The sequence below is a fragment of the Abrus precatorius genome, unplaced genomic scaffold, assembly GCF_003935025.1.
Source record: "Abrus precatorius isolate BTA unplaced genomic scaffold, Abrus_2018 Scaffold11, whole genome shotgun sequence".
Classification (NCBI taxonomy): domain Eukaryota; kingdom Viridiplantae; phylum Streptophyta; class Magnoliopsida; order Fabales; family Fabaceae; genus Abrus; species Abrus precatorius.
Genome location: NW_020874303.1, coordinates 24323219 through 24348651, shown reverse-complemented (window position 1 = coordinate 24348651; position 25433 = coordinate 24323219). Strand labels below are relative to the sequence as shown.

At 31.0% G+C, this 25433-nt stretch overlaps 3 protein-coding genes across 3 annotated transcripts; 2 read left to right on the top strand and 1 right to left on the bottom strand.

Moving 5' to 3' along the window:
- Positions 1 to 4012: 4012 nt before the first annotated feature.
- Positions 4013 to 7588, top strand: LOC113856383 (basic leucine zipper 61-like). Its single transcript, XM_027488179.1, has 4 exons — positions 4013 to 4599; positions 4938 to 5028; positions 5209 to 5335; positions 7425 to 7588. Exons 1-4 carry the CDS (start codon positions 4013 to 4015, stop codon positions 7586 to 7588), a joined length of 969 nt encoding a protein of 322 aa, XP_027343980.1.
- Positions 7589 to 16563: 8975 nt separating this feature from the next.
- On the top strand, positions 16564 to 17174 carry LOC113855887 (PLASMODESMATA CALLOSE-BINDING PROTEIN 5-like). The gene is made up of 2 exons (XM_027487517.1): positions 16564 to 17059; positions 17143 to 17174. Exons 1-2 carry the CDS (start codon positions 16717 to 16719, stop codon positions 17172 to 17174), a joined length of 375 nt encoding a protein of 124 aa, XP_027343318.1. The 5' UTR covers positions 16564 to 16716.
- A 2696-nt stretch (positions 17175 to 19870) lies between these two features.
- LOC113856301 (RING-H2 finger protein ATL40-like) lies at positions 19871 to 21693 on the bottom strand. Its single transcript, XM_027488072.1, has one exon. The coding sequence runs from the start codon at positions 21605 to 21607 to the stop codon at positions 20912 to 20914; it is 696 nt and encodes a 231-aa protein (XP_027343873.1). The 5' UTR covers positions 21608 to 21693; the 3' UTR covers positions 19871 to 20911.
- Positions 21694 to 25433: the final 3740 nt, after the last annotated feature.

Here is a 25433-nt window from a genome sequence, read left to right as displayed (position 1 = left end):
CTAAAAATTAGGTCTTTCTAATTGTAACTTGATAACATTACCAGTCCATAACAATCAAATTCAAAGTTTGATCTTATGAATGAAGCAAATTCGTAAGATCATGTTAATTGAAATAAATTTTGGATTGTTGGATAAAGGGAAACACAATAAAATTCATAAATGTCTTAATAATTTTGAAATTATCTAAACATTCAAGAATTAAGATTATTCTAATTATTTGCTCTCCTTCAGACCGCAATAAACTAATAATTTTATAACTATATATATATATATATATATTATTTAAGGACATATTTAATATATATAAATTTTAATACATTAATATCATTAAATAAATAAAATTTATTTAAAAAATATTAATTGTCAATTATATTAAAATGTAATACACATTTATTTTTTAAAATGCTTAAACTTAACTTAAAGTTAATAAAATCGATTAAATAATTAGTACGTGGATTTCATGAAGGGAAAAGGCATATTATGTTTGAGATTCTCTTTTATTGATTAGTTGGGATTCTTCTTTTCTGAATTAGTTGGGATCCTTCTCTTCGATATTAGTTAATAGTTCGGATTCTTTTGTTACTCTTTCTTCAAATTACAACACATAAAATGTAGCAAACATAATTTGCAAAAAGGGATCTTCATAACTGAGGAATATGATTATTAACTCACTAAAATTTTATGATTCTTTTTTTGTCAAAGCAAACTAGGTGTTACTATCATAATTCACTAAAATCTCAAAAAATTAAGTAAAAAGGAATTAAAGGGTACAGAATTAAATTTATGTTCCCCTTTTTTGTTATACAAACCAAAACTCTTGTCCAAGTTTTTTTTTGTTTTAGTACATGTACTCACTCAATGTATTTGATGTTATAATAAATTTAATATACACACGTACAAGATTCTTAATATTGCTTACACAGTTCTATTATAATAATAATAATTCTATACAATTGAAAAATGAGTCCATTTAAATTTAAGTAACATTAATTAATACTTATGCATTATTAATATATATATGGAGAAAGATCTTTTTATACTAATACAAGTCTAAAACTCTTATATATAATTGATCTAAACTTTTTATTTAATTTATATCTAATAACTAATAAAGTAATAAGTTATAACCCGTTAAATGTAAATTAAATGAAAAATTTAAATTAAGTGTAAGAATTTTTAAACTTATATTAGAATAATAAATCTTGTCCATATATATATATATATATAAAGTCATATTGATTGTTTTTAAAGTTCTTTATAGAGGATTATGATTATTAATTATTTTAGATACAAATAGATTAGTTTAAACACGCTTAATATTACATATCTATATTATCATGCTTTTCATAAAAAATAATCTATACATGCATACATAATATGTAAATAACATGATAGTTTGATAGATGTTTTATAAGTTACAATGACTTCAACCTATCTTTCCCTATAGCATGACTGTTTCCATAAAATAAACTTAAACCAATTGTCATGTGTGTATCGTTACAGAAAAAAATAAAACAATTATTAGCTAGAAAAATATTAGGTGTTAGGATGTTTTTCTTAGTATATATTTTATTTAATAAAATTTTAATTGTTGATGTAAATATGATAGATTTATACTAATAATATAATGCATTATATTAATATTTGTGTACTGATACTAAGGAATGGATTCAGATGTAAAAGTAGCCCATTATTTTTAAAATTTATACTTATAATTTTTTTAAAATGAATACACAGAAACACATATATACTATTATTATTAGTTCTTTTGAGTATATTAATTATAAAAAAAATTATTGTTATTTTGATTAAATGTTTGTCTTTAAAAATTATTTTCTAATAGTTAAGTACTTAAAAATATAAGATATTACATTAAAGTTTATGTATTTTTAGTCTCCCTTCAATTAATTTCTGACTTGTTCATGTTATTGTATATTTTTTTACTAATAAATTATCTATTAATATAATGTTTTATATTATCATTATAGACTCATAATATCAATAATAATATTTTAAATTTATTAGACAAACACCGTAACAACAAAGGCTAATTTTAGACCAAATTATTAGTATACAACAATTTTTAGCGTATACCTACTACTTATTTTTATTTATTTATTTAGCTACAATTTATGATGCTATACAAGCTAGTTAGGATCTGTTTGTGAGGAGAAGGGTTATATAGAAGATAATTTACTTATTTCCAAATAATAGAATTATTTACTAATATTTATAATAACAAATATATAATACATTGAAATTATATTTTTATTATTTTATATTAAAAATATCAAAATCAAATATATTTATTTAAATTATTGTTTACCATTCTTTTCCTCTCCAAAATTGCTCTCCCAGAAATAAGCCAATAAAAAGAGGTGTATGTGAAATCTATAAGGATCTGCATTTCAATAGTATTAAACAATAGGGTATAAGGGGTAGAAGGGGAAGGTGAGGGCTACGAACTGATCGATGGTATTAATATTAAGTCATGCTATGTAATTATGATTGAGCTTTGTCAAACTCTTTATCCTTAAAAAAAACTATATTGATTCCAGTTAAGATAAGATGATGAAAGAAGATACTTAGAAATTAAACACAGACATGCATATATATATATATATATATATATATATGCTCATTCAGAGAGAGAGAGAGAGCATATACCCTACATGTGGGAATGGTTTGGGGACAAAGCAAAGAAAGCATATATAGTGCGTGCAAACAATTCACATGGGAGCATAACATGATCCTTCACAAGGAGGCCTCTCTTTTTCTTCTCTTTCACAGCTCATGCCCAAATCCCACGAGTCCACACGATTCTACATATCTTAATTACTGTTTGTAGCTACCTTTTAATGAAATGATTAATGAGACACGTCGCACCCCATGCATAACCACTACACCCTTATAAATAATCTTATGCACATGGCCTTTGTTCTCCTCTCTCAGATAAAGATCACAGCCCATTTGTTTTCACCAATCACTAACCCCTTCAAGTGGGGTACTCTTACCTTTTGTCTTGGAGACAATCTTTAAAAAATTTATCAAGAACGTGGACACGATTCGTTAGCATCAAATCAATTACCTAATTCCGTTTCATCTCTCAATTTTGGTACTATATGCCATTTTTCTTTTTCCCTTTTAACATTTAATTCTTCGGGCAAATTAAACAATCCAATATTTTTCTAACCACTACAAATATATCTAAACCAATCAACTGTGTTTGACCATTGGTGGACTCCTTTAATTTCCTTTCCATAACAATAGAACTTGTTGATATTGTAATTGACCAAAATACAAATAGACTTGCTATTTTGCTAATTAACTTGAAATGTCATCATCATTATGGAAGGGTTAAAATTAGTGTGTTGTCTGTGTGTGTGAGAGAGAAGATGATTTTCTAAAGGGAAATAAATAATAGTTACCAAATTTGTAAGAAAGATATGAGATTATTATAAGGGTATCCCACTAAAGAGACGTTCACAAGGGCACGTGGTGGCTGATTCCCACTACTCATAAATCTACTGGCGACTTTCTAGTAACACCGTTGATACCCAACCCCTTCTCCCAGCTGTTCATAGCTGTCCAATCCCTCCCCATTCCCATGTGACCCCACTGCACAAAAACTATACAGATACCCCCGAAGATTTTTTTTTTCGGATTTTAAACCCAAAACAAAACATAATTAAAAATCTCAGAAACAGTTTTCTCAAAAAAAAGAAAAAAAGAAGAAGAAAGAAAGTCCATGATTATTTTGTTTTCGTTCTTGTGACTTTCTTTCTTCTCTCTAACAACATTCCCTGGTGATTGCTGGGAATATACATATTTATAAAAGGGCTGTGTTGAGGTTCATTGGCTTCATTTCTTCTCCCTCTCGTTGACACATCCTTGCTACCTCATGCAATGTGCATAGATATATGTAGCATCTGGTAAGGACACAACCACCACCACCACAACAACAACATTAACATCTAAGGTTTGCGAAAATTCCTGTTTTGGTGTGTCTCAAATGGCACAATTACCTCCCAAGATCCCAAACATTTCACCAAGTTGGTCAGACTTCTCCTCTCACCAGAAGATGCCATTGCCACCCCTTAGCAATGGCACCACCACCAACACGAGCCATTATCAAAATCAGAACCCTTCTTGGGTAGAGTTCCTTGACTTCTCGTCCGCCAGGCGCGGCGCTCACCGGCGGACGGTGAGCGACTCCATCACCTTCATGGAGGCTCCAGTGAGGTGTGAAAATAACAATGGCAACGGTAATAACAATGACAATGAGTTTGACAAGTTTGACGATGAACAATTCATGTCCATGTTCACGGATGAAGTAGTGTTCTCTGGGGTCCCCGTTCCACCAACCACCTTGTCGTCCTCTAGTCCTTCAAGCCCGTCCGATCAGAACTTCATCAATGATGAGAAACAGACCAAGCAACATAAGGAGAAGAAGGAGGAAGAGGAACATCACCATAACCAATTGAAAAATGAACCCGATGAGGTTGAAAGCCAATGCAAACAGGAAATTACACAGCCTCCAAATAACACCAATTCTTCTTCTTCCAATGACAGAATTACTGATCCCAAAAGAGTCAAAAGGTAGTATAGTGATCAAACATTCATATGTTTCATTTATACATACTACTATATAGTTTAATTTCTTGGTAAATTAAGTTCCAATGACCCCATGACACAAATTGGATAATGTGTTTCTTCTTGCTTAAATGTAATTCTTTTAAAAAATTTCCTCGCATGATTTTGCTATTCTAGTATAACAATGGTTAATCACTTTCTATAAATTAGTTTTTATAATTGATGACTGCTTCTTCGTAAAGTTGTAATTTTTTATATACATGTTACTGAAAATGAGCCAACATAAATTGCTTTAGTATCTTCTTTTTCTTTGAATTCTGCTTCTAATTCTCGTTTTGCTTCAGAATCTTGGCAAATAGGCAATCTGCGCAAAGATCGCGAGTGAGGAAGCTGCAATACATATCAGAGCTAGAACGAAGTGTAACTTCATTACAGGTTTGTGACGTAACGTGATGTGACTATACTATAATAAATATTATTATTATTTTTTAGTTAGTGACTATATATAATAAATATTTTATTTTTCAAGTAAACTTTTATTTGGCATTATATAAAATTGGTTGTGTAGCAACAATAATAATATTGGCCTTTTTCCTAATCTGTTGACCCATGAAGGCCGAAGTTTCGGTGCTGTCTCCAAGGGTTGCATTTTTGGATCATCAACGTTTGCTTCTAAATGTCGACAACAGCGCTCTCAAGCAAAGAATCGCCGCCCTTGCTCAGGACAAGATCTTTAAAGATGGTAATTTTCTTCAATCTTTACTTGGCCAGTTATGATTATAAAAGTTACTATATTCAAGTTCGTTATATTTTCCTTTTTTCACTTATTTTATTATATAGTAAAAATATTATTAAAAGACTTATACAGAACTATAATAAAATTATAAATCATAAAATTTAGGATATTAAAAATATTAAATACTATAATTGTAATAACATTTTTAAATTTTACTTCGTGCAAGTACATACACGTAAAAATTATTAATTTTGTTAATTGAGTAGCAATTAACTAATGGCGGAAATTCAGAGTAATTAAGTTTTCTGATAAGTTTAGATATGGTCGATGAATGCATTGATGGGAACTTAATTGCCCTTCGAATTCATCGTGTTTGTGTGATCCTACGCCCTTATTGGTTTAGATTAATTCTCGTTACCGTCCATTTACTTTTGCCATAAAAGTACATTATAAATCCCTTGTAGCTAGGAAAAGTATATTGTTCACAAGAAGCTCACTTTGCCAAGCGAACCTAAACCTCGTGGTTATTCTACTTTTTTTTTTCTTTACGATTTTATTATTCTCATCACTAAGTGTTGAGTTTTAAAAGATTTTTTTTTATATATTGTATTTTTATCTCATTATTTATATTTTAGATAGAGTCTTTTAATGTATATCTAAGGATATATAATATAAAATTAATAAATAATTAATTTATTAAAAATTATAACATTTAATGTTATTAATATATTAAATTTTGTAGCATTATGTAAAATCTTCATTTAGAAAATTATATATAGTTTTATATTGTTCATTTTTGGACACAATTAAAATATAATATACACTTATTAAAAATGATTAATAGTATAAATTACAATGACCAAATAACTATCTTTGCAAATAGGAATTTAATTATGCATTCATTTAACTATTTAGGTGAGATACTGATAGATGAGAGTAATATTAGAAAAATAATTAACACGTTATCTATAAATGGCAAATATTTTAAAACAAATTTAAAAAATTAAAGAGAATATAATAAGATACAGAGAGAGTATAAATTTGTGTCTACGTAAGATTAGAATCTTTTAGGGTCACGTTCAAGTTTCTTATGAGAGAAAAAATTGTATCTGTACATGAATTTCTAAAAACAATTATACAATAAAAATGGAGATAAAGAAAAAGAGAGTAAGCAAATTAAAATGATTATATGATAAAGAGAGCTAAAAAAATATATAGTATTATATAAATTTATTGTACGGATAATATGACATACTCTTCTTATATCGATGTCACTTTGATTCGTGAAAGGTACATAAGTTATGTTAATTTACTTCTTGAGAGATAGAGTGGCATTAATTTGACTCTTAATTGAAATTGATTAATTTGTCCCTATGTGCCGTGCATGTCTGCATGCTAGATAGAGAATTGGGAGATTAATTTGTCTAGCTTTATAGTTAGTTATGCTTTAATTAAGCATACTAAGCTCATGGGACAATTTAGAGAAAAAAAAAGATTTAGTGTATTTATCAGGATGCGTAAAAGAATATGTACCTTACAACTGTTATACCTTGGTATTCATATTGAGACCATGACTAAACGGGAAACGACAAAATGTAAATGGAGAAAATGTACCTAGCATCTCCTCAAAGTTGGTTAACTGAAAAGTTGTACTAATATATTTTCCCTAAAGAAATAATAAAACAAAAGATAAGCCAAACTGTAACGAAGCGATGCTATTCAAATTGCACTGTTATTGTCCTGTTTTGGTGAAAGTTGCATACTATAATAACTATTTCATTAATTTAGTAGGGAGAAACAGACCAATTATGAAACTGCAGAGAGTTATATTGATTTTAGTGAAAGCTTTTGCATGCACGCGCATTTAAGTATGTGTCTGATCATGTGCCTTGTCTCCTAGTAAGTAGTTCGGGTATATCTTCTTATTCATTTTTTTAAAATAATTTTTTATAAAATAAATATTAAATACAAATATTCACTATTTTAAAAACATAAAATATATTTAATAATTAAAAGAATATAGAAATAAAAGATAAAATAATTTAGAATTATTATTGTTTACTAAACTTCCAATGTTGTAATAACATACATGCAGCTCATCAAGAGGCACTGAAGACGGAGATAGATAGACTGAGGCAAGTGTATCACCAACAGAACCTGAAGAAGATGGAAAATGTTGCAGGATCACCATTACCAACCTCATCACCGAACCCTCTATTTGATGCTCAAACAGAAAAGGAACAACTTCTCAACGCTTGAAGAGTGAGGACACCACATTATTGCTTGCCCAAGTAGATATTAGTTTACATGACACAGTGATTCTTTATACTTTCATTAAAAAGAAATTGCAGAGTTCTGGATAAGATATGGGAGGGAAAAAAGGGAAATAACTGAATAAAAAAAAAGGGAAGTTTTGAGTGTATTGAATGGTATCACGTACTGTTGGGTTGTGAGATGGTGAGAATTTTTATTAGTCAATTCATGAAGGGAAAAATTCACTGAGAAGAGTCACGTTGTGAGTGGTGAGGCCATTGGTTTGGTGGTAGGCTTCTGCTATGAAACAGCGCAGGCACGTGATGTGTTTACTTTAAAGGAAAGGGACCACTCAAAGGCTTGCATGATTGGAATGCAAGGGAAACACATGTGCAGCAGTGGCATCAAAAGAGAGGGTGGAAGAAACAGTTGTGTACTGCTTTAACTTGATAGCTAGGAGTGAAGGGTGGTGTGGTTTATGTCCATGATTCTTTCAGTTCTTTATTTGTTGTCTTTGATTCTTTTTTGTTTTGCTTCATGTTTTTCAATTTTCATGTTGGAAAACAAACAAACACAAGTGGGCTTGTGTAGGGATGGATGAAAGGAAGGGGTGTCAGTGAAGTCCAGCGTTTTATGGGTTTGGCTGTACTTATTATTACTTAATCATTTTTCGTTTCACATAATTAATTCAAGAAAGCAAAAATGTACATAGTTGACTCAATTCGCCTTGTATATAATGAAGTTTTAACCGTTTCACGAATTTTTTGAGTCATGGACTGATAGTACTTTCCTGTAACAAAAAGGGTACAAATCTTATGATTTAAATTACACTCGTGGGTTAAATTGTGACATATGTGATTTATGAGCGTGCAAATTTCGTAATGTGTTCTATTTTCTTTTTCATTCTTTTCTCTTTTGTCTTCCTTCTTGTAAAGCCTATTGATGACCTCTTTTGGGATTAAAAAAAAAAAGTAAATTGATTTGAGGGTAAAAAATAAAGGGAATCAGAGCAAAGAATTTTTTGTTCTTAATTTACTAATTTGAAGAATCAAAATAAAGTTAATTAGTCTATTATGGATTGTTATCCAAAACAAATTGCCTGTAGTATAAGGAAATAACTAAATTGGACCTTCATGCTTCATTCTTAAATATTAAAAGTCGGAGCATACTTATTGATCAAGAAAGGATCCAAAATGGCTCTTGGTCATGTTTTCCTGCCAAAGAATATTGAAGAAATACGGAAGATAAATATTTCCTCTCTACTTTATAGCACTAAATAATACATGCTACATTCAGATGTCAACAATTACCTACAGTAATTTTTTTAAGTCGTTAAGTGGAATCTAAGAAAACAATAAAGAAAATAAAAATAGAAACAACAATGTGGTAAGTATCAGAAACTAAAATATCTATAATACCAAGCAGATCCTATCAATCTCATTTTATTTGAAGGAAGATATTCTCTTCCAGGAAATGGAAAGCTATAACATCCATACCCGGGACTTGATGTGAAGTCCTAATGTAAATATACTCTTTGTCTTCCTTGAATTAAATTTTACACATATATATGACATTGACAAAATTTTTTAGCGTTTATATATTGCTGTGAGTGGCTGTTATGACATTTACACTGGCATGAATGTGACCTTTTGGCTGTCATGAGATTTACTGATAGTCCACTCTAGTGAATTGAAGTCCATGTACGTACTAACTACTGAATTTAAATCGTAGCCAATACGGTCATGGAGCATTAAACCTTTTAGAATTTTTGGTCCACTAATGTAGCTGTGATGTGAACATGCTTAACTACTGTTGCTCTTCAGTTTTACCCTATTGCTCATTATTATTATTTACTTTTCTAGCTTTCTATTTTAGAGAAAAAGTCGTACTATAGTGCCACGAGCACAGGATAATGGCATACATACCACAATTCACCAAATAACTTACAACATGACGATAGTTGTTGGGAAATTCTACTGTGTCAGTCTCAATATACCAAGTCTTCGGTACAACTTTGACAAGTTTAAACTGAAAATCTGCACGCGCAGATGCACCCTTACTTTCTAAAACAAACCAATTTTTATATTAATTCTTTTTATGCTAGAACTTTTCCTTTTATATATTTTATTCTCAATTCTCATACATAATTATTTTACTTTCTGTCATTTAATGTATTAAAGCACAGTTTACTTCCGTAAATAAAAATTAATATATAAAAGAAAAAACTTTTGATCAACAGAAAAATTAAGGGGTGGTGTCCTATCTTATGTTAACTTGAGGAAGTAGAGAAAAGTATTCTCAAATTCTTGCGGCTTTCCAACATGAGATTCCCTAGAAATTGTTTCATATATTTCAAGAGTATAAGAGGAATTCCCAGGTGACTATGTTAACTCCAACATGAGGTTTGAGGTCATTCTGAAAGAATTTACGTTTTGTACCGAACCCGATATCTTCCATAGCTGCAATGATATTTTTGGGGCCCTCTCTCCTTTTATTTCGAAAATTACACCACCATATTCCCTCCTAAATATATTAGTCCTGAGCATGAAACTAGAGAGGATGTTTGCTTGATATCTCAAAACTGCGGGGCATAGATCTGTGCAATTTGCTATAGATTTTTTAGGAATTGCTAAACTAGAAAATTGTATATATATGATGATGCCTGCCATAACCCTAAAAGCCTATGGTCCCCTTTGCATGTGCATGGAACAAGATGGATCGTCATATCATATATGTAGTTAAACTATGGAGCAGTAAAAAGGATGAGTGGTCGATTTCACTCACGAACCCCAATTCTCCAATTATCAGTGTTGTCCTGTAAGTGGTAAAACCATCAACGCTAGCACAATATTTTAGCAGAGGAACAGATTTAAAAAATAGTGGGCATGCAACTAAAGGGTGGTCCAGGTTTGTGAGTTTGACATGTTTCTGATATGTAATTTTTGTATATAATTTGATGTGTGACAAGAACTAAGACCAATGGAGGGCACATTGTTAAGCCTTAGTGGCTTATGTCTGTACTTTTATCCTTCGTGTCTTACTTGTTTCTTTTATATGTGAAATATAATTAACGCTTTTCAAAGAAAGCTAATAAAGGAAAAACTATTATCAGAGAGCGGTTGAACTACCCGAACTCCTTTTTACTTTCATGGTTATGCTTACCTCGCCAAGGTAATGACTTGTCCATTCATGGATGAATTATGATAATCGTTCCTTTTGTTTGCAAGTTCAACACGTAGACACCCACCAGAAATTTTGGACTGCCAATCATTGTATTAAGCGACCTTCAAAAGCTAGAGCCATGTGGACGGTTTACTTAGGGGTTGCAGCAAAATCTAGGCTATAATAATAATAATAATGATAATCTAAAGTAAATTCTGGGGAAATATTAATTGCATTAACCATAGTTAATTACTAGTTAGTGAAGCTACAGGTGATTGGTTAGCATAGAAAGCTGTTAAACATATTATAATTTAGTGTATCCTCTGTTAGAGGCATTAGTTACACATTATTAAAACAAAACTATAATTTAACAATACCTATATTACTATTTCTAATTTATATTCTTATGATTTGCCGTATTAAATTATTCAGCATATCAATCACTGGTGCCAAGTGAATTGTCCTAGTCGGTATTCATTTCGTATCATATATACTTCCAAATATACCACTTTTGTGGGGTGCCCATGTCAAGACAACATAATGTCCAGCCTCCACACAGAAAATGAGCTGCAAATATAAAGGTTGGATGAAAGAACGATTTGTTAACAGAGATTAAAAAAAATTCCATTTGATTTTGTCATCATTCTTGGTAACAACTACCCATAGTTTATGGCATGGCCTCACTTTCAATTTAAAATCTATATTAATTAAACACAATAGACAATTGCACTGCAGCCACGAAATTCGACATGAACTGGTAAAAAAAAAATACTAAACCGGCTATGGAGTTTGTCCCTTAGTAGCCCAATTTGGTAAAAATGCCGTTGGAATATTCCACAGTGAAAAGCAGTTATGACAATGAATGTTACATGTTTGTTGGCTGAGATTACTCCTTTCCGTTCAGAGCAGTGCTAAAGCCAATTAGGAGGGAATGCGCATCGTCAATGGACTACAAGATAGGCCCGGCCCGCAAATAACATGCCCAAAGCCCATATGACTATGTTTTTATTTGTTGAAAAAAAAAACGTTTTAATTTATAGCATATTCTCTTAAAAAAAAAAACAAATTATAGCATATTTGTTGACCAGAAGATATATTTGATTCAATTAAAAAGTAATTAGTTTATAAAAATTAAAAATAAGTAATTACCTTTTAAAATAATTTAAATTTAAAAGACTTTATTTTCACTCGTATTTCTAATTTCTTATGTCTATGTTATCTGTGATTAAAGATGACTGGAAGGATTTGAATGTTCTTTAATTTTAGCGTGACGACAACAGTTCAATCAAATTTTACTTAAATGAATTTATATTTTTTAACTTGAAGAGATGCTTACGTTGTTATAAGAGGTATGGTCAAAATGTGACATAAATCATGGTCCATATTGTATTATTGTTGTGCGTGTAGATTCTTTTAAGCAAATTTTATTAATTTTTTTTATTTTGTAGGATTTATTTGCTTAAGCGAATTTCAAATAAACAATCACGTTGACATTGATATGGGAGAAAATTCAAATTCAATCAAAGAACAAATTAATTTGTTGAAAATAAGAATTTACTATCAACGATTGTTCCTCCTTTTTTCTCTAATTTTATTTTAAGTATCGATATTTGGACCAATTGTGATCTCTAAATTAATAACTTTTTTTAAAATATGTTTTAAGATATATAATAAAAAATTAATCAATAAAATAATAATATTTTTATTAAATATTATAATATTTTATGTTATTAACATATTGAATTTTGTGATATTTTGTAATTTTTAATAACAAATTTTATATACAAAATTTTATTTATATTTTTGAGCACACGTTGCACATTTTAAAAAAAGATTTAATAATATTAAAAACTTTATCGAAAGAAAAATATCTTGATATAATGAATATTTTTTTTTCTTAATAAAAACTTTCTAAATACTTAACAACTAACAACATTCTTAAAAAATTATCCGATCACATATAAAGAGTGTATAAAAAGTGTTTGAAATAATATGGTTATAACTCTTTTTCTTTTCTAATTCTTTTGTTGATGTATTTGACAACTTCTTCAATCTCAACAGCCTCAATAACTCCTTTATTTGTTTCATTAGTCACCTTGCCATTTGTTAGTTCCAGTGAGATTATCTCAACTCTTTATTTTTACAGGTAGGAAAGAGATCAAAACCTCATCATTAACATATTCTGAGATCTGTATCTCTTCTCAGTTTATGTACATTAGACCCTTTATTTGTGGCTTATTATAGCTAATATTGCGTTTTATTTTCATTCTCTGACTCAGGTATTTGTGTTCCCCACTAAGGATATACTAGTATTCTCAATGCTCCTCTTCTGTGAGATAAGATGATGTCATTGCAAGTACCACTAACTTTTTTCTGTCTTACGTAAGGGAGTGTACCTGCAAAAGGCTGCGATGATAAAGTCAGGAGTCGGTTTCGATAATAAATGCTATTAAATATTTGAAAGTTAACCCTTTATTTGTACCTCTTACTTTCCTTTTATAGGCATAATGTGGGCTAATGGGCTTTCTGCGTCAACCCTGTATTTATCTTTCCAATCAAGTAAATGATTAAAGATTATTTACGCTAATCGATTCATTTATCCCCTAATTTATTCTTAATTTGTCTGGGGTGTGCTCGTCTTATTAGATCGAAGGGGTATTTGGATTCCTTCTTTTATCATTGAGACCAAGTGGTGGCTTATCCAGTACATTAGCCCCCCAAGCCCGAGGAGATATGACTCAAGGGCTTGTTAAGGCCTGCTGACCCCATTTGTAGGCATCACGATTCTCTCTATTTAAGTGACGAGGGTATAGTTTTACCGATAACGTATTCGATTTTAAAATATGTTGGTGTTCAGTTGAATAGGTAGTCGGGTCCCTTTTTTCCGGCGTTGGGACCGAGTATATGCTTGTCTTAATAAGCTGGTTCTTGAGGGTTTTCAGCAAATTAGGTTTCATCAAATTAGTATTTTCCTCGTGGTCCATGCCCTTGAAACGAAATGTTGGTCGCTCATATCCATTAATCTGAAAAAGATCTGACGGTTGGAAATGGGTGCAACTCTTTATCTGCCCGAAACCATATGTTCTATAAATATGTAGTGGTCCAAGTATCATATATGTTTTCTTGCTCTAAATTGAGGGGTATATTGTGCTTATTTTGTTAGAAGCTTTTCCTTTCTTCTTCTTGAGAATTTCTTGGAGGTATATTATGCTTTATTTTACCCTTACTTTCTTTTCTTATTCTTCTTATGACTGACTCCATCGAGTAGGAGGATTCGTTGTCGGATCTAGCAAGGTCGACTACTCCTCTTGAGGGTGGGGACCTTGGTGAGACTGAAAGGTTTGAAGTAGTTTCTTTGTGACTGAATGTTGTCGTAATTGAGCCGGATACAACCGCTAGGGAACTTGAAGATAATGCCAAACCGTCTTATGCTTGCCATGATGATTCTGAGTCAAATGAGTCGTTACCGAATGCTAGCCCCCAAGAGAAAGGCTTACGTTTCTGCCTTGTACAATACCTAAATATGAATGGGTAAATGGTGAAGTGGTCGTATACTTGTCACACTTTCAACAAAATAAACAATTCCAAACCTTTGTAGACCATTGCGATATATCACTATGAGAGGCTTCAGACTCTTATTCGATAACTATTAATGTTTGCCGAGAGGATGGCTCCAGTAATCCCGAACTGGTATTTTTAGGAGATGGTGTTGAGATGGTTGACACCTTCTTTGTATATGAATATATGTTTAGGGAACTAGGTGTAAGGCTTCCTTTTGACGATTTTCAGATGGGTGTGTTGAGGGTTTTAAATGTCACGCCGACACAACTTCATCCGAACGGGTTGGCAATGATGCAAGCGTTTAGGATTTTGTGTAAATTTCAATATATAGAATCTAGTGTAGGTTTATTTCTTCATTTTTTTTTCTGTACCCATCCTTCATATAAAGAGATATGGGTGTATTTAATAAGGCAAGCCAAATTGCCACTTTTAAAGCCTTATACCTCATCTTTCAAAGGTTTTAAAACCTGTTACTTTAAAGTAGTCGTGCATCCTATCGGTAGAAAATATTTTTTTGATAATGAAAATAATTCTCTTTTCCCTTTTCACTGGACCCGGGTCGTCAGTATAATGTATTTTTCGAGGAAATGTTATCGGTTGAAGAGTTGTCAGCTTTGAAATATTTGAAGTCTCTTCCTACAGAGCTTCCTATTCGAACCTTCATACTTTTGTTAAAGTCTCCCTAACCTCGCTTGGATATGGATGGTATGTCTCATACCTTTGGTGCGTAACTTGTACACCAATTTATATTGATTTGACTTCTTGTTTTTATTGTAGGTATAATGGCTCAAAGAGGACTTAGTGTGAACTATCGTCAAGGCTTAAGGCAACGAGCTCTTAGGAGAACCTTAGCGGAAGAACACTGAAACCCTTGTCTAGATCAAGTTCCGGACTTGGCTAAAGTTCGCCCTCCTCTCCACGATTTGGCCCTTGCTGAAAGTCATCAAAGAAAACGAAAGGATAAAGGCAAGGAAAAAGAATTCGAAAGAGAGAAGAAGCGGAAACATTCCTAAACTGTGGGACCGGATGGTTCGAGCAACTCGTCTATTCACACAATCATCCCCTGTCGTCTTTTCTAAGTCCTTTTTTGCTGAAGGAGTATTTGAATTCCTTCTTCTATCATTGAAATCGAGTAGTGACTTATCCGGTACAATTTGAATCCATGACAATGAAAAATCCTTTTCTTTTGAGTTTTCTTTGGTGTGATTTACACTCTAGAGGTGATTCTGATTGGTTTGCATATTAATGGATTTGGTTGCCAACTTTTGCACTACCTTTCCTCTTCGGCTATGTCTTCAATTTGCTGTATCTATGCACTCTATCCGTTGTCTCTATTATTGGTGTTATGCTTAATCTACGTTTTAAGAATGGCTTACCCTATTTACTCCCAACAAATAAAATGAGCGCTTCAATTGCTTTCTCCATTTGGTATTCTCATTGATACCCTATCTTGGCCTAAATAACTTGATTCAAAAAAGCACAATTGCTTTTTCATGTCCCGAATTCCACCATTATGAAGAACGGTGGTTCCCAGCCAGATCCCATGTGTCTTTCACTGTAGTAAGAAAGTGACAAGAGATAATAAATTCTACAAAATGCTTAAAATAGATGATGAAAAATAGCATTAGGATTCTCTTCAGTTCTAAAAAGAATTGCTTCAATTTTAGACCTTTATTTTATTTCAATAAATGACAACTTTATCTTTTAAAATTAAGTTTAAATGGTGAAATTTACAATTTTAAATAAATTGCAGAGGATCCCATTCCTGAAAAATCAGATGCAGCATTACCTTCTTCTTCTGTAGCTGGCATGTCTATGCCTGTTCATAGACCAATATCATCTCTTATTGCGCATGTGCCCTAGCACCATGATCTACAGAAAAAGATGAACAAAACATGTTAATTTAATTAACATCCCACAACCATCTAAATATTTAGGCCCGACAGTTTAATAACTATATGAATGAACAGAGAAACAGTACAAAAGTACCCTCTACATTAAAAAATAATTATGATGACACAAAATTTTGATAGATTTAATTCTCTAAAATGAAAAAGAAAAGAGAATATTTGAATTCAAGTATTTTATAAATATTATTAATTTTAATTTAATGGTAAATAAATTTTTACTTTTTTTAATTTATATTTTGAGCTAAATCCTGTAAATGCATTGTTTATTAATAAATTGGATTATTAACTTTTTAAATCAAATTAAAAGAATGAAGTTATTTTTAAAATTATAATTATCATTTATTTTACTAAAAAAGCGAGAAAAATATAAAATAAGAATAAATAAAACATTTAGAAAAAAGTAAGAAGCAAAAAGACATACCCGACACTTTTACAGTGTTTGACGTTAAATCAAATAGAGAACAACGTGTCACTCGCCGACTCACTGATTCGGACGTTAAAATGCTCAAAACCGAAAGCATTACTCTCTGGATCTACTTTCCTCTTCTACTTTGGGCTTTCCCGGCGTCTGGTGGCGGTTCAGACGGCGGAGCTCCGTCGCGGGAGGTGTGGTGCGTGGCGAAGAACAACGCGGAGGACGCGGCTCTACAGTCGGCGGTGGAGTGGGCCTGCAGTGTGGGCGGAGCCGATTGCGGAGCGATCCAAGGAGGAGGAGCGTGCTTCGACCCTTCCAGTGTACAGAATACGGCGTCGTACGCTTTCAACGACTATTTCAGAAAGCACGATATCTCTGATGAGAATTGCAACTTCGGCAACAACGCCGCCATCACCTCATTGAACCCCAGTCAGCAAATTTAAACTATTATTGTTTAAATCACTTTAATCATTATAATTTAGTTCTAATTTTTTAACTGTTTAAATTTTCAGGTTACGGTAATTGCAAGTTTCCTTCTAGGTAATTCAATTGTTTATTCAATTTAATTTTATTTATGGGTTGTGAAAGTGCTTAGCGATGTTTTGTGATGCAGTTTGTTTGGGAGTTTGGGGGGTTCAACAACGTCCATGGGAATAAGACCCAGTGAAGATACTAGTGGTGCCTGCACTCATGTTACTTGGAGTCGAAGGTGGTGGTTTTCGCCCTTTTTTTTTTTTTCATTTATTTTCTGTTTCTAGTTTCAGTTTCTCGGAATTAAATTCCCTCACTGGTTTCTTTGTCCATCGTCAATGAAACTAGAATTTCGAGTTTATATTATGATCCTATGCTCTGCATACACTGTAATGTCAAGAAGCTAAATTAATTTGGTAATTAGAGACCAAGTCAATGGTAGAAATTATTTTAAATTTATTATTTTTTATAATATTAAGATTAAATTAACTAATAATATCAATTTCAGAACTATACTAGTGTTTTACATTGTGAGTTTGCCCCCTGGCTGATCACCTCTCTCGTCTTCTCAACCTCACTTGTAGCTCTGTTCTTAACTTAGTCAAAATCCTGGGGGCTGTTTTGAAGGATTTTTCATCATGTAGGTCACATAGGATCAGTATTCTTAATATTACACTTTTAGACAAACTCGATACATACGAGGCACATGTAATGTTCACAGTTTTTATAAATCTGACATCCAAAATTTTGCAAAATATGACAGCGGCAAATCCATATATGTCAAGAAATTATTTTAAACTTTGAAATGTCACAAAACTCGTTAATCATGAGTGTAATTTATTCGAAAATTATATACATTTAAAGAAATATATACTTTAGTACAATCTATTTAATTTGTGCCTGCATGAGTGAGCAATTCACACCTACTCAAAGGATCACATGGATTACATCACCATGTATACTTGACAACAAAAATTTCTTTACAAAATCTAATTGGAATCGAAGAACTTTCAATTTTCAAAGACAAAACTTCCCAATAGCTGTCAGGTGAGAGAATACTTTTGACAATGCATTATGGGGTGGGTCCCTAGCAAGTCTTCAAACAAATATTAGGATATATGAGGGATGAATGTATTTAATAATTATGCATGCTTTGTGAACCGAGATCTTCAACCTTGATACAAAAAGGATCTTTTACTTTTAAAAGATTTATTTAACCAAAATAGTCTATGAAGAGTTGTTGGGTTTAGAAGTCAGAGCTTAACGTCAAGCATGAAATTAATCTGAAGATAATATATAGCCTATATCGTATTAAGTTATTAACAATGGGGCAACAATTTCTCCATTACTTTGTCAAAGTGTTACGTCCAAAATATAATGCGTTTCTCATTTTAGGTATGGGCGTTGAGTATTTCCTCATTATTCTTATAAATTACTTATTAATGTTTATTTTTAATTAATCTTTATAAACTAAAAGTTTAAGGCCAGTTCGTTTTATCGTTGTCAATTTTAAATTTTAAAATATTTTTAAATTAAAATTATTTTTATACTTTATATTTTATATTTTTTAAAATTTTAATAACATAAATCACTTGTTATATCAATTTAAATTTATTTAGTACCGCGACAAGGATCGAAGGTAATGAATGAGCGAAAGGGAAGCAAGAGTAATGTTGATAGACTCATGGTGATGCAAATTATGGTGTTAGTGACAACAGTGACGGTAGTAACACTTATTTAGTTAACATACTATTCAAATATAATACTTTATATGAAATGATATTTAGTTAGAGAAAAAGAGGTTAATAAATTTTTACAATTTTACATTATTTGATTTAAAAGTTTAAAAGAAAATAAAGAAGAAATAAGGAGGAAAAACCCTCATTCTTTTATTTTTATCTTCCCCCAAAATTGAGAAGACATGAAGAGAAAAAATTAAAATTTTTGAACTATAACCCATACCAGACTTCGCTGGCCTCTTTATTCTCAGTCTTTTTTCAATAACAATCACTTCGTTAATTCGCTTCCTCCCCTAGTTTTTATCTTTCACTGCCTTCGAACCTTGAATTTCTCTCACAACAATCTCACTGGATCAATTTTCACAGCTTTCACCAACCTTGACCCCCCTCCACTGCCTCTGTCTTAGTTGAAACCACTTTAACGGTTTCATCGTTTCGTTTAACTAGCCTTCTCTCTGAATCTTTGACGTTTCCGGCAACAAGCTCTCCAGCGTTATCTTAGTCACTCCCGCACTGTTCTGTTTTTAGGCGCCTTTCTTTGCTTTCAACCTTAGTCTCTGCAGTGAAATCATCTACAAAGAATGACATCTAGCGAAGCCTTTCTTCAGACTTTCGTGGTTGCCAGTGGAAGAGAAGTAAAGAGGACCTCATTTAGTTTAAATGCAAAAGTAGGGACTAAATTAAAAATAAATCATAAATGTATATATAAAAATTAATTTATAAATTTTGTGTATATTGAAACTAACTTATAATTGTGAGTCAAATATAAAGATAAAAATATTATTTAAATTTAAAAAAATTTAAATAAAAAAATTATTATAAATAAAGAGTTTGATTTTGTGTCACCGCAATTAGCTCTTTAAATGTATTAGGTATTTAAGTAATTGTTAAACAAAAATTTGTTAACCTAATATAGATTAGAGGCTTTAAACAAAAAATAATTTATCTGTTAAAATATATAGAATTCATAGACGTGTACATCTCATCATTAAAATTATGTGTGTTCTTTTCTTCTTTATTTCTCATTTTTGGACTTATAATTAATACAGCAATGTATTAATCCGAACTCTTCACTGCAGAGACTGACATAAAAAATCAGTACGTTTTACATTAAACTAGGTATTGGGGACGGATCGACCTTAACAAAAAAATCAAGTATTACAGAGGGAACCATCCTTCTAACAATCCCAATTATACGCAAACGATGCATATGTTTGTATCCGAATTCAGCTAAACAGGAACAAGTTACGTGAGCCCTCTTAAACAAAAATTTATGCAATTTATGCAATTGAACTCAATTATTGTTTGCTATATTAGTACGTAGGTAGTACTTTTAAATTGCCTAACTAGTTGTAGCTTTAAGTGGTTAGAATAGAAGATACACGTTTTTGCAGAGTCGGTAATTATATTTTATAATATATATAATGCAGTTGAAGACAGAAAGAAATTCAAATCCATCTTTCGCTCGATGCTTGAATTGAAAATTTCATTCAATACAATACTGATGTTCTCTCTCTCTCTAGCTGATGACTAAATGCTAAAATGTTGAAAATTTGAGCATGTAGTATTCTAATTGCGCGTGACAACAATTAGTGAAACTAATCATCAATAGGAGATTCGGCTTCTTGTAGGTAATACATTGTATTTATAGGAGCAAGCAACATGAATCCCAAATATCAGGGTCTTGATTTTGACTTCTCCCTAAGCTCCCTCATAGTCATAGTAAGGCCCCAATAAAAACAAAAAACCATAAATTTTTAAAAATGAAAAATAATGTTAATTTTTACTAGGCCCACATGGAGCTCTCACCTAATCTTCCGATATTATATCATCATTGCGATCATTATTATGTTAATTCAGGTGACCAAACACGAAATCCATTTTGGAAAGTATAATAATATAATAATACAAGCAATCAAATTCAATACAAAAATACTTATATTTGACTAACATGTACAAACATTTTCAAATTCTTTTCAATTCATTTGTGCAAGCTCTTTCTGTGTGTATCAATCTGTATAATGAGAAAATCAACAATAATAAAACCAGAATTTAATACCTCATAATTTTCTCACTGCCTCTCTAAATCTTGATCAATATCATCATCATGGGTGGAAGGTTGGATTCTCCTCGACGATCTCTCTCTACTAAGAATCCTTCTGAACGAGCTCAACCGCGAATTAGAAGCATTGATTTTAGGCGACCCATTAAGAGTACCATCGGAAGTGCCTTCGATGGGTTCAAACAAGAGTGGAGCCGAGGGTGGTACACCATGAGCCGGACCCTCACGTGGCTGCGGCTCAAGTCGGAGGGGTTCGGCTTTGGTTCGACAAATGGGACACGTAGAGTGCGAAGCGAGCCACGTGTCGATGCAAGCCACATGGAAACTATGTTTACAATTGGGAAGCAACCTTAGCATTTCTCCATCTTCTAGAACACTCAAACACACGGCACACTCCAAAACATGTTGTTGTTGTTGTTTGAAGGGGGAAACAGGAAGAGCGTTGATGAGGGTAGGGTCGAGTCCTGTGTTGGGTGGTTCGGGAGATTGAGCTTGAGCCACAGTGAGGCTTAGTTGGTAAATGGCGGCTCGGCGCCGAGCTTGACGTTTGAGAACCAACCTTGCATAGAGGTGAAGTGCGAACACCAAAACTAAAACCACTGTTAAGGAAACTATAGCCACTAGTAATATCCTCTTGTTGAACTCGCTGTGGTCATGGAAATTGCCTAATGGGCCATGCTCATGATCATCATCGAAGTAACTCATAGCTAGCTTCGTGTGTGTGTGTGTGAGAGAGAGAGAGAGAGGGTTGAAGTATTGAAGAAGACGATGTGTTTTGGTTTAATTTTTGCTTGGATATTGGGTTTATGATGACTTGGTGTTGTTAGTGTGTGTGGTGTGTTGGGTACTATAACGCGTGTGGAAGTGAAAAAATGTGCAAAGTCTACGGTCGTTTTCTAAATGTATATATTGTTCTCCTATTGTGGCTATAAAAGTCTGTGGTCTTAACTAACAAGAAACTCCAAAATTTTCAAGACCGTTGACTGTTGAATATGGACAGTACTGATCCATATCTGGTATGAGTAAAATGGGAATGAGATCAGTGAGAGACTAGAGAGGTGTACAAAACTATTATTTGTTCTAAAGCAAGAACTGTTGCGTAGAATAATAAATACTATAAGAAGAGTAAAGTAATTGCCATGATTATCTCTATTTATACATAGGGATGCTCCATTATCATTTTTTGTATACAGACTGTACTAATTTTCAAACATCGTGTTGATTACGAAATTAATTAATAAATAATTATTTAAATTTATGCTGTTCATAATATATTAAAGATTTTTAAAAAATATTATCACATTTATGATAAAAGTTTGCTTTTATCTCTTTTAGTAACGTTTTAATCTATCATTTTTTCAAAGAAAGAACAGAGTTGTTGTTAAATACATTGGTCGACTATCTTTTCCCATTGCTTTCAATCTCCAATAAGTATTTACGATATCTGTATCATCTAAGATGAAAAAATTATAACAAACTAAAAAAATATAAATAAACTTAAACCTTAGAAAAAAAATAGACCAGGTGAATTATATTTTATATTTTTTATGAAAACTTTAAAGTAATTAATCATTTGAAAATGTTTAATATATATATATAACAAGTGTCAATTAATGATGAAGTTCTATGTCACAAAGAATACAATGAGTCGATTGGATAAGACAACTGGAAAAATATTTTGAAAAAATAGCAATAATATGTTATTAATAAAGACAGAGTACATTTATTTGGATCTCAATTTAGCCTATAAAGAACTTGTCCGTAAAATAAATGGAAAATTGAGATTTACACAACATCCAGTTCAGCCATGACATTAGTTGTTGACTTCTGATCAATGTGAAACTGACTGAGGTAGCTAGTTGCGTCTTCTCATTATTTACGTCACACATTATTTTAGCGTATTTATATATTAATCTTTTACAACATTTCAAAATAAAAGAAAAAAACCAGTTTATTTATACTTTTATTCCATCATATTTTATATATATTTAATATGGAAACACTGAGAAGACATTCATATTTAGAAAAAAAATTAAACATGCAAAATAAATTATATATATAAAAAGAATCTTCTTACACAAGTTTAAAAAATTTTATATTTAATTTAAATTTTTTATTTAATTTAAATTTAAAAAATTATAATTTATTATTTTATTAACCGTTAGATTTAAATTAAATAAAAAACTCAGATTAAATATAAAAAAATTAAAATTTATACTAATATAAAAACATTCTATTCTTATAAAAAAGATATTCATTATATATGACATGCAAAAAGAAGCCGAGACAAATAAACTATCCTGTTTGGGAGATTTACTTTTGCTTTCCACTTTCCAAAGTTTCCTCCTCAATATTTCTTCTTTTAACAACTAATATAAATTTACTATTTTTTTTAATCTTATTTCTCTCTTTTAAATATTTTGTTGTCCTGTGTTTCCACCAATCCAAACTAATTAAGGGTAAAAGTCTTACAATTTTTATGAAGCTTTTCTTAATGGAAATATAGCTCACATACATTTTGTCTTTGCCAGCCGCCCTAAACAACTATTCTGAGTTGGAATATTTGTGATAAACTATTTAAATTTCTTACAATTTAACTATATTCAACTAAATATTATTGTTATGAAGTCAAATAGAGGGCACATCACCTTTGTGCTAAGTCTTCTTGGTTTTCCATATGTACGGCAAAAGAAATTGAGGACACCATGAATAGCATCATAGCCACTTGAAGAAAAAGTCTATGAAAATGATGGAATTAGGAAATCAAGGAAGCATTACTCCGTTTTTCATTGCAAGTTAATGCAATTTATTGAGCCATTGATTTTTAGGCTACAGGTTGCAGGTTGCTCCAAACAATTTCTTTCGTTAATAAGATCATTTAAACAGATTAAAGCACTCTTAAACGCAGATTGCAATTGATGCATGGCATTGGCAAGAAAGCGGGAACTCATTATTCATTGACTTGCACGCTTTACGTTGATAAACAAAGGACGGAATTCCACGTAATTACGTGGTGACAAATTCATGTCACTTCTGTGTGATTAGAATAAGGATTCAACATACTCTACCCAAGTGCGTTTTACACCAAAATAAATATAAATAAATAAAGAGTTTTGTGAGTTTTGTTAATTTCAGCTCTTAAGATTGAATTTAAATATTTATAAATAAAAAAAATTTATAAAAAAAATACACAGTTATTATCTTAAAGTTATAAAAAAATTATAAAAATATAATAAATATTTTTTAATAAAATTTTATTATTATTAATTATTTATACTCAGCCCTTAAAACTTACATTAATAAAACTATAAATAAAAGATAAAATAAATGTCTTTACAGTCCAAGCAGTAAATTATTCTCTTGCTTGTTAATCTTTTGCAATTCCAAGAAATGACACGTCTATGGTTTAGTCCAATGGAATACCCCTGAATTTTATTTTTGTTAAAGTTAGGAATTTAATTTAATTTTTAAGAGAAAAAATTTATCCATAAATATTGAGAAATCCTTTCAACTTTTAACCTTTACACATTTTTTATATTCATTATATGCCTATTCTCTTTTAATTTGTTTAATTTTTTTTCATCTATTCTTATCATAGGATGTGATGAGACTGTTAATCTATTATTATTGGAAGAATAATGAACCTTCTTTTGCAGAGACGCGAACAATGATGAACCATACATATTTAACCAACGAGGTTAAAATTGTTGATGCCCCAAAACAAGGATACCTATGCCGATGTTTGTTAAACAATAATAAAAACATAATATTATTATTTTTTGTCATATATGTTGTAACTCTGTTGTTAGGTGAGTTGAATGAGTTTTTCTTTTGGCTTACAATTATTTATATTTCTTCTCCAAAACATAATTGATAATATTTGGCCATTATATCATTATTCAGGCCGAAAAAAAAATCACAGTCCCTCATAATTTCATCTGTAGAACAACTCTACTTATTTTAATAGTGGGAAAAGGAATTTAGAACAATGAACTTATTCCATGAAGCATCTCTTCTTATACAAAAAAAAGTGCAGAAAAATAAACATATTAAAAAACTAAATTTATACTAAAATACATAAACATGTAAATTATTAAAATATTAATTTCTTTTAATTAATAACTATGACCACTCCATTATTTATCTTCTAAAATATACTTCTCATGACACGAAGTTAAGAATGTTACTAATGTCTAGAACAACTTTGACAGTTGTTCAAATGAAAAAATAATAATAAAAAAATTTACTTTTTAGATGTACTTTTAATAATAATGAATAAAAAAAGGCTCTTTGAGAAACAACTTGGTGTATTACCATTTGAAAAAATAAAGATAAGAAATTAGTGTGAAACAACGATAAAAATTGACCTTAGTGATGTAATTTTTCAACTTTCTTTTTCTTATACACGTCCGCGTACACACTTGAATAATAATAGTTGATTCAGACTTTTTTTTTCTCGCATTTTAACGATTATTTTGTTTAAATTTTTTGAAATAATTTTATTTTATTTTATTTTTATGAATTTTTATCA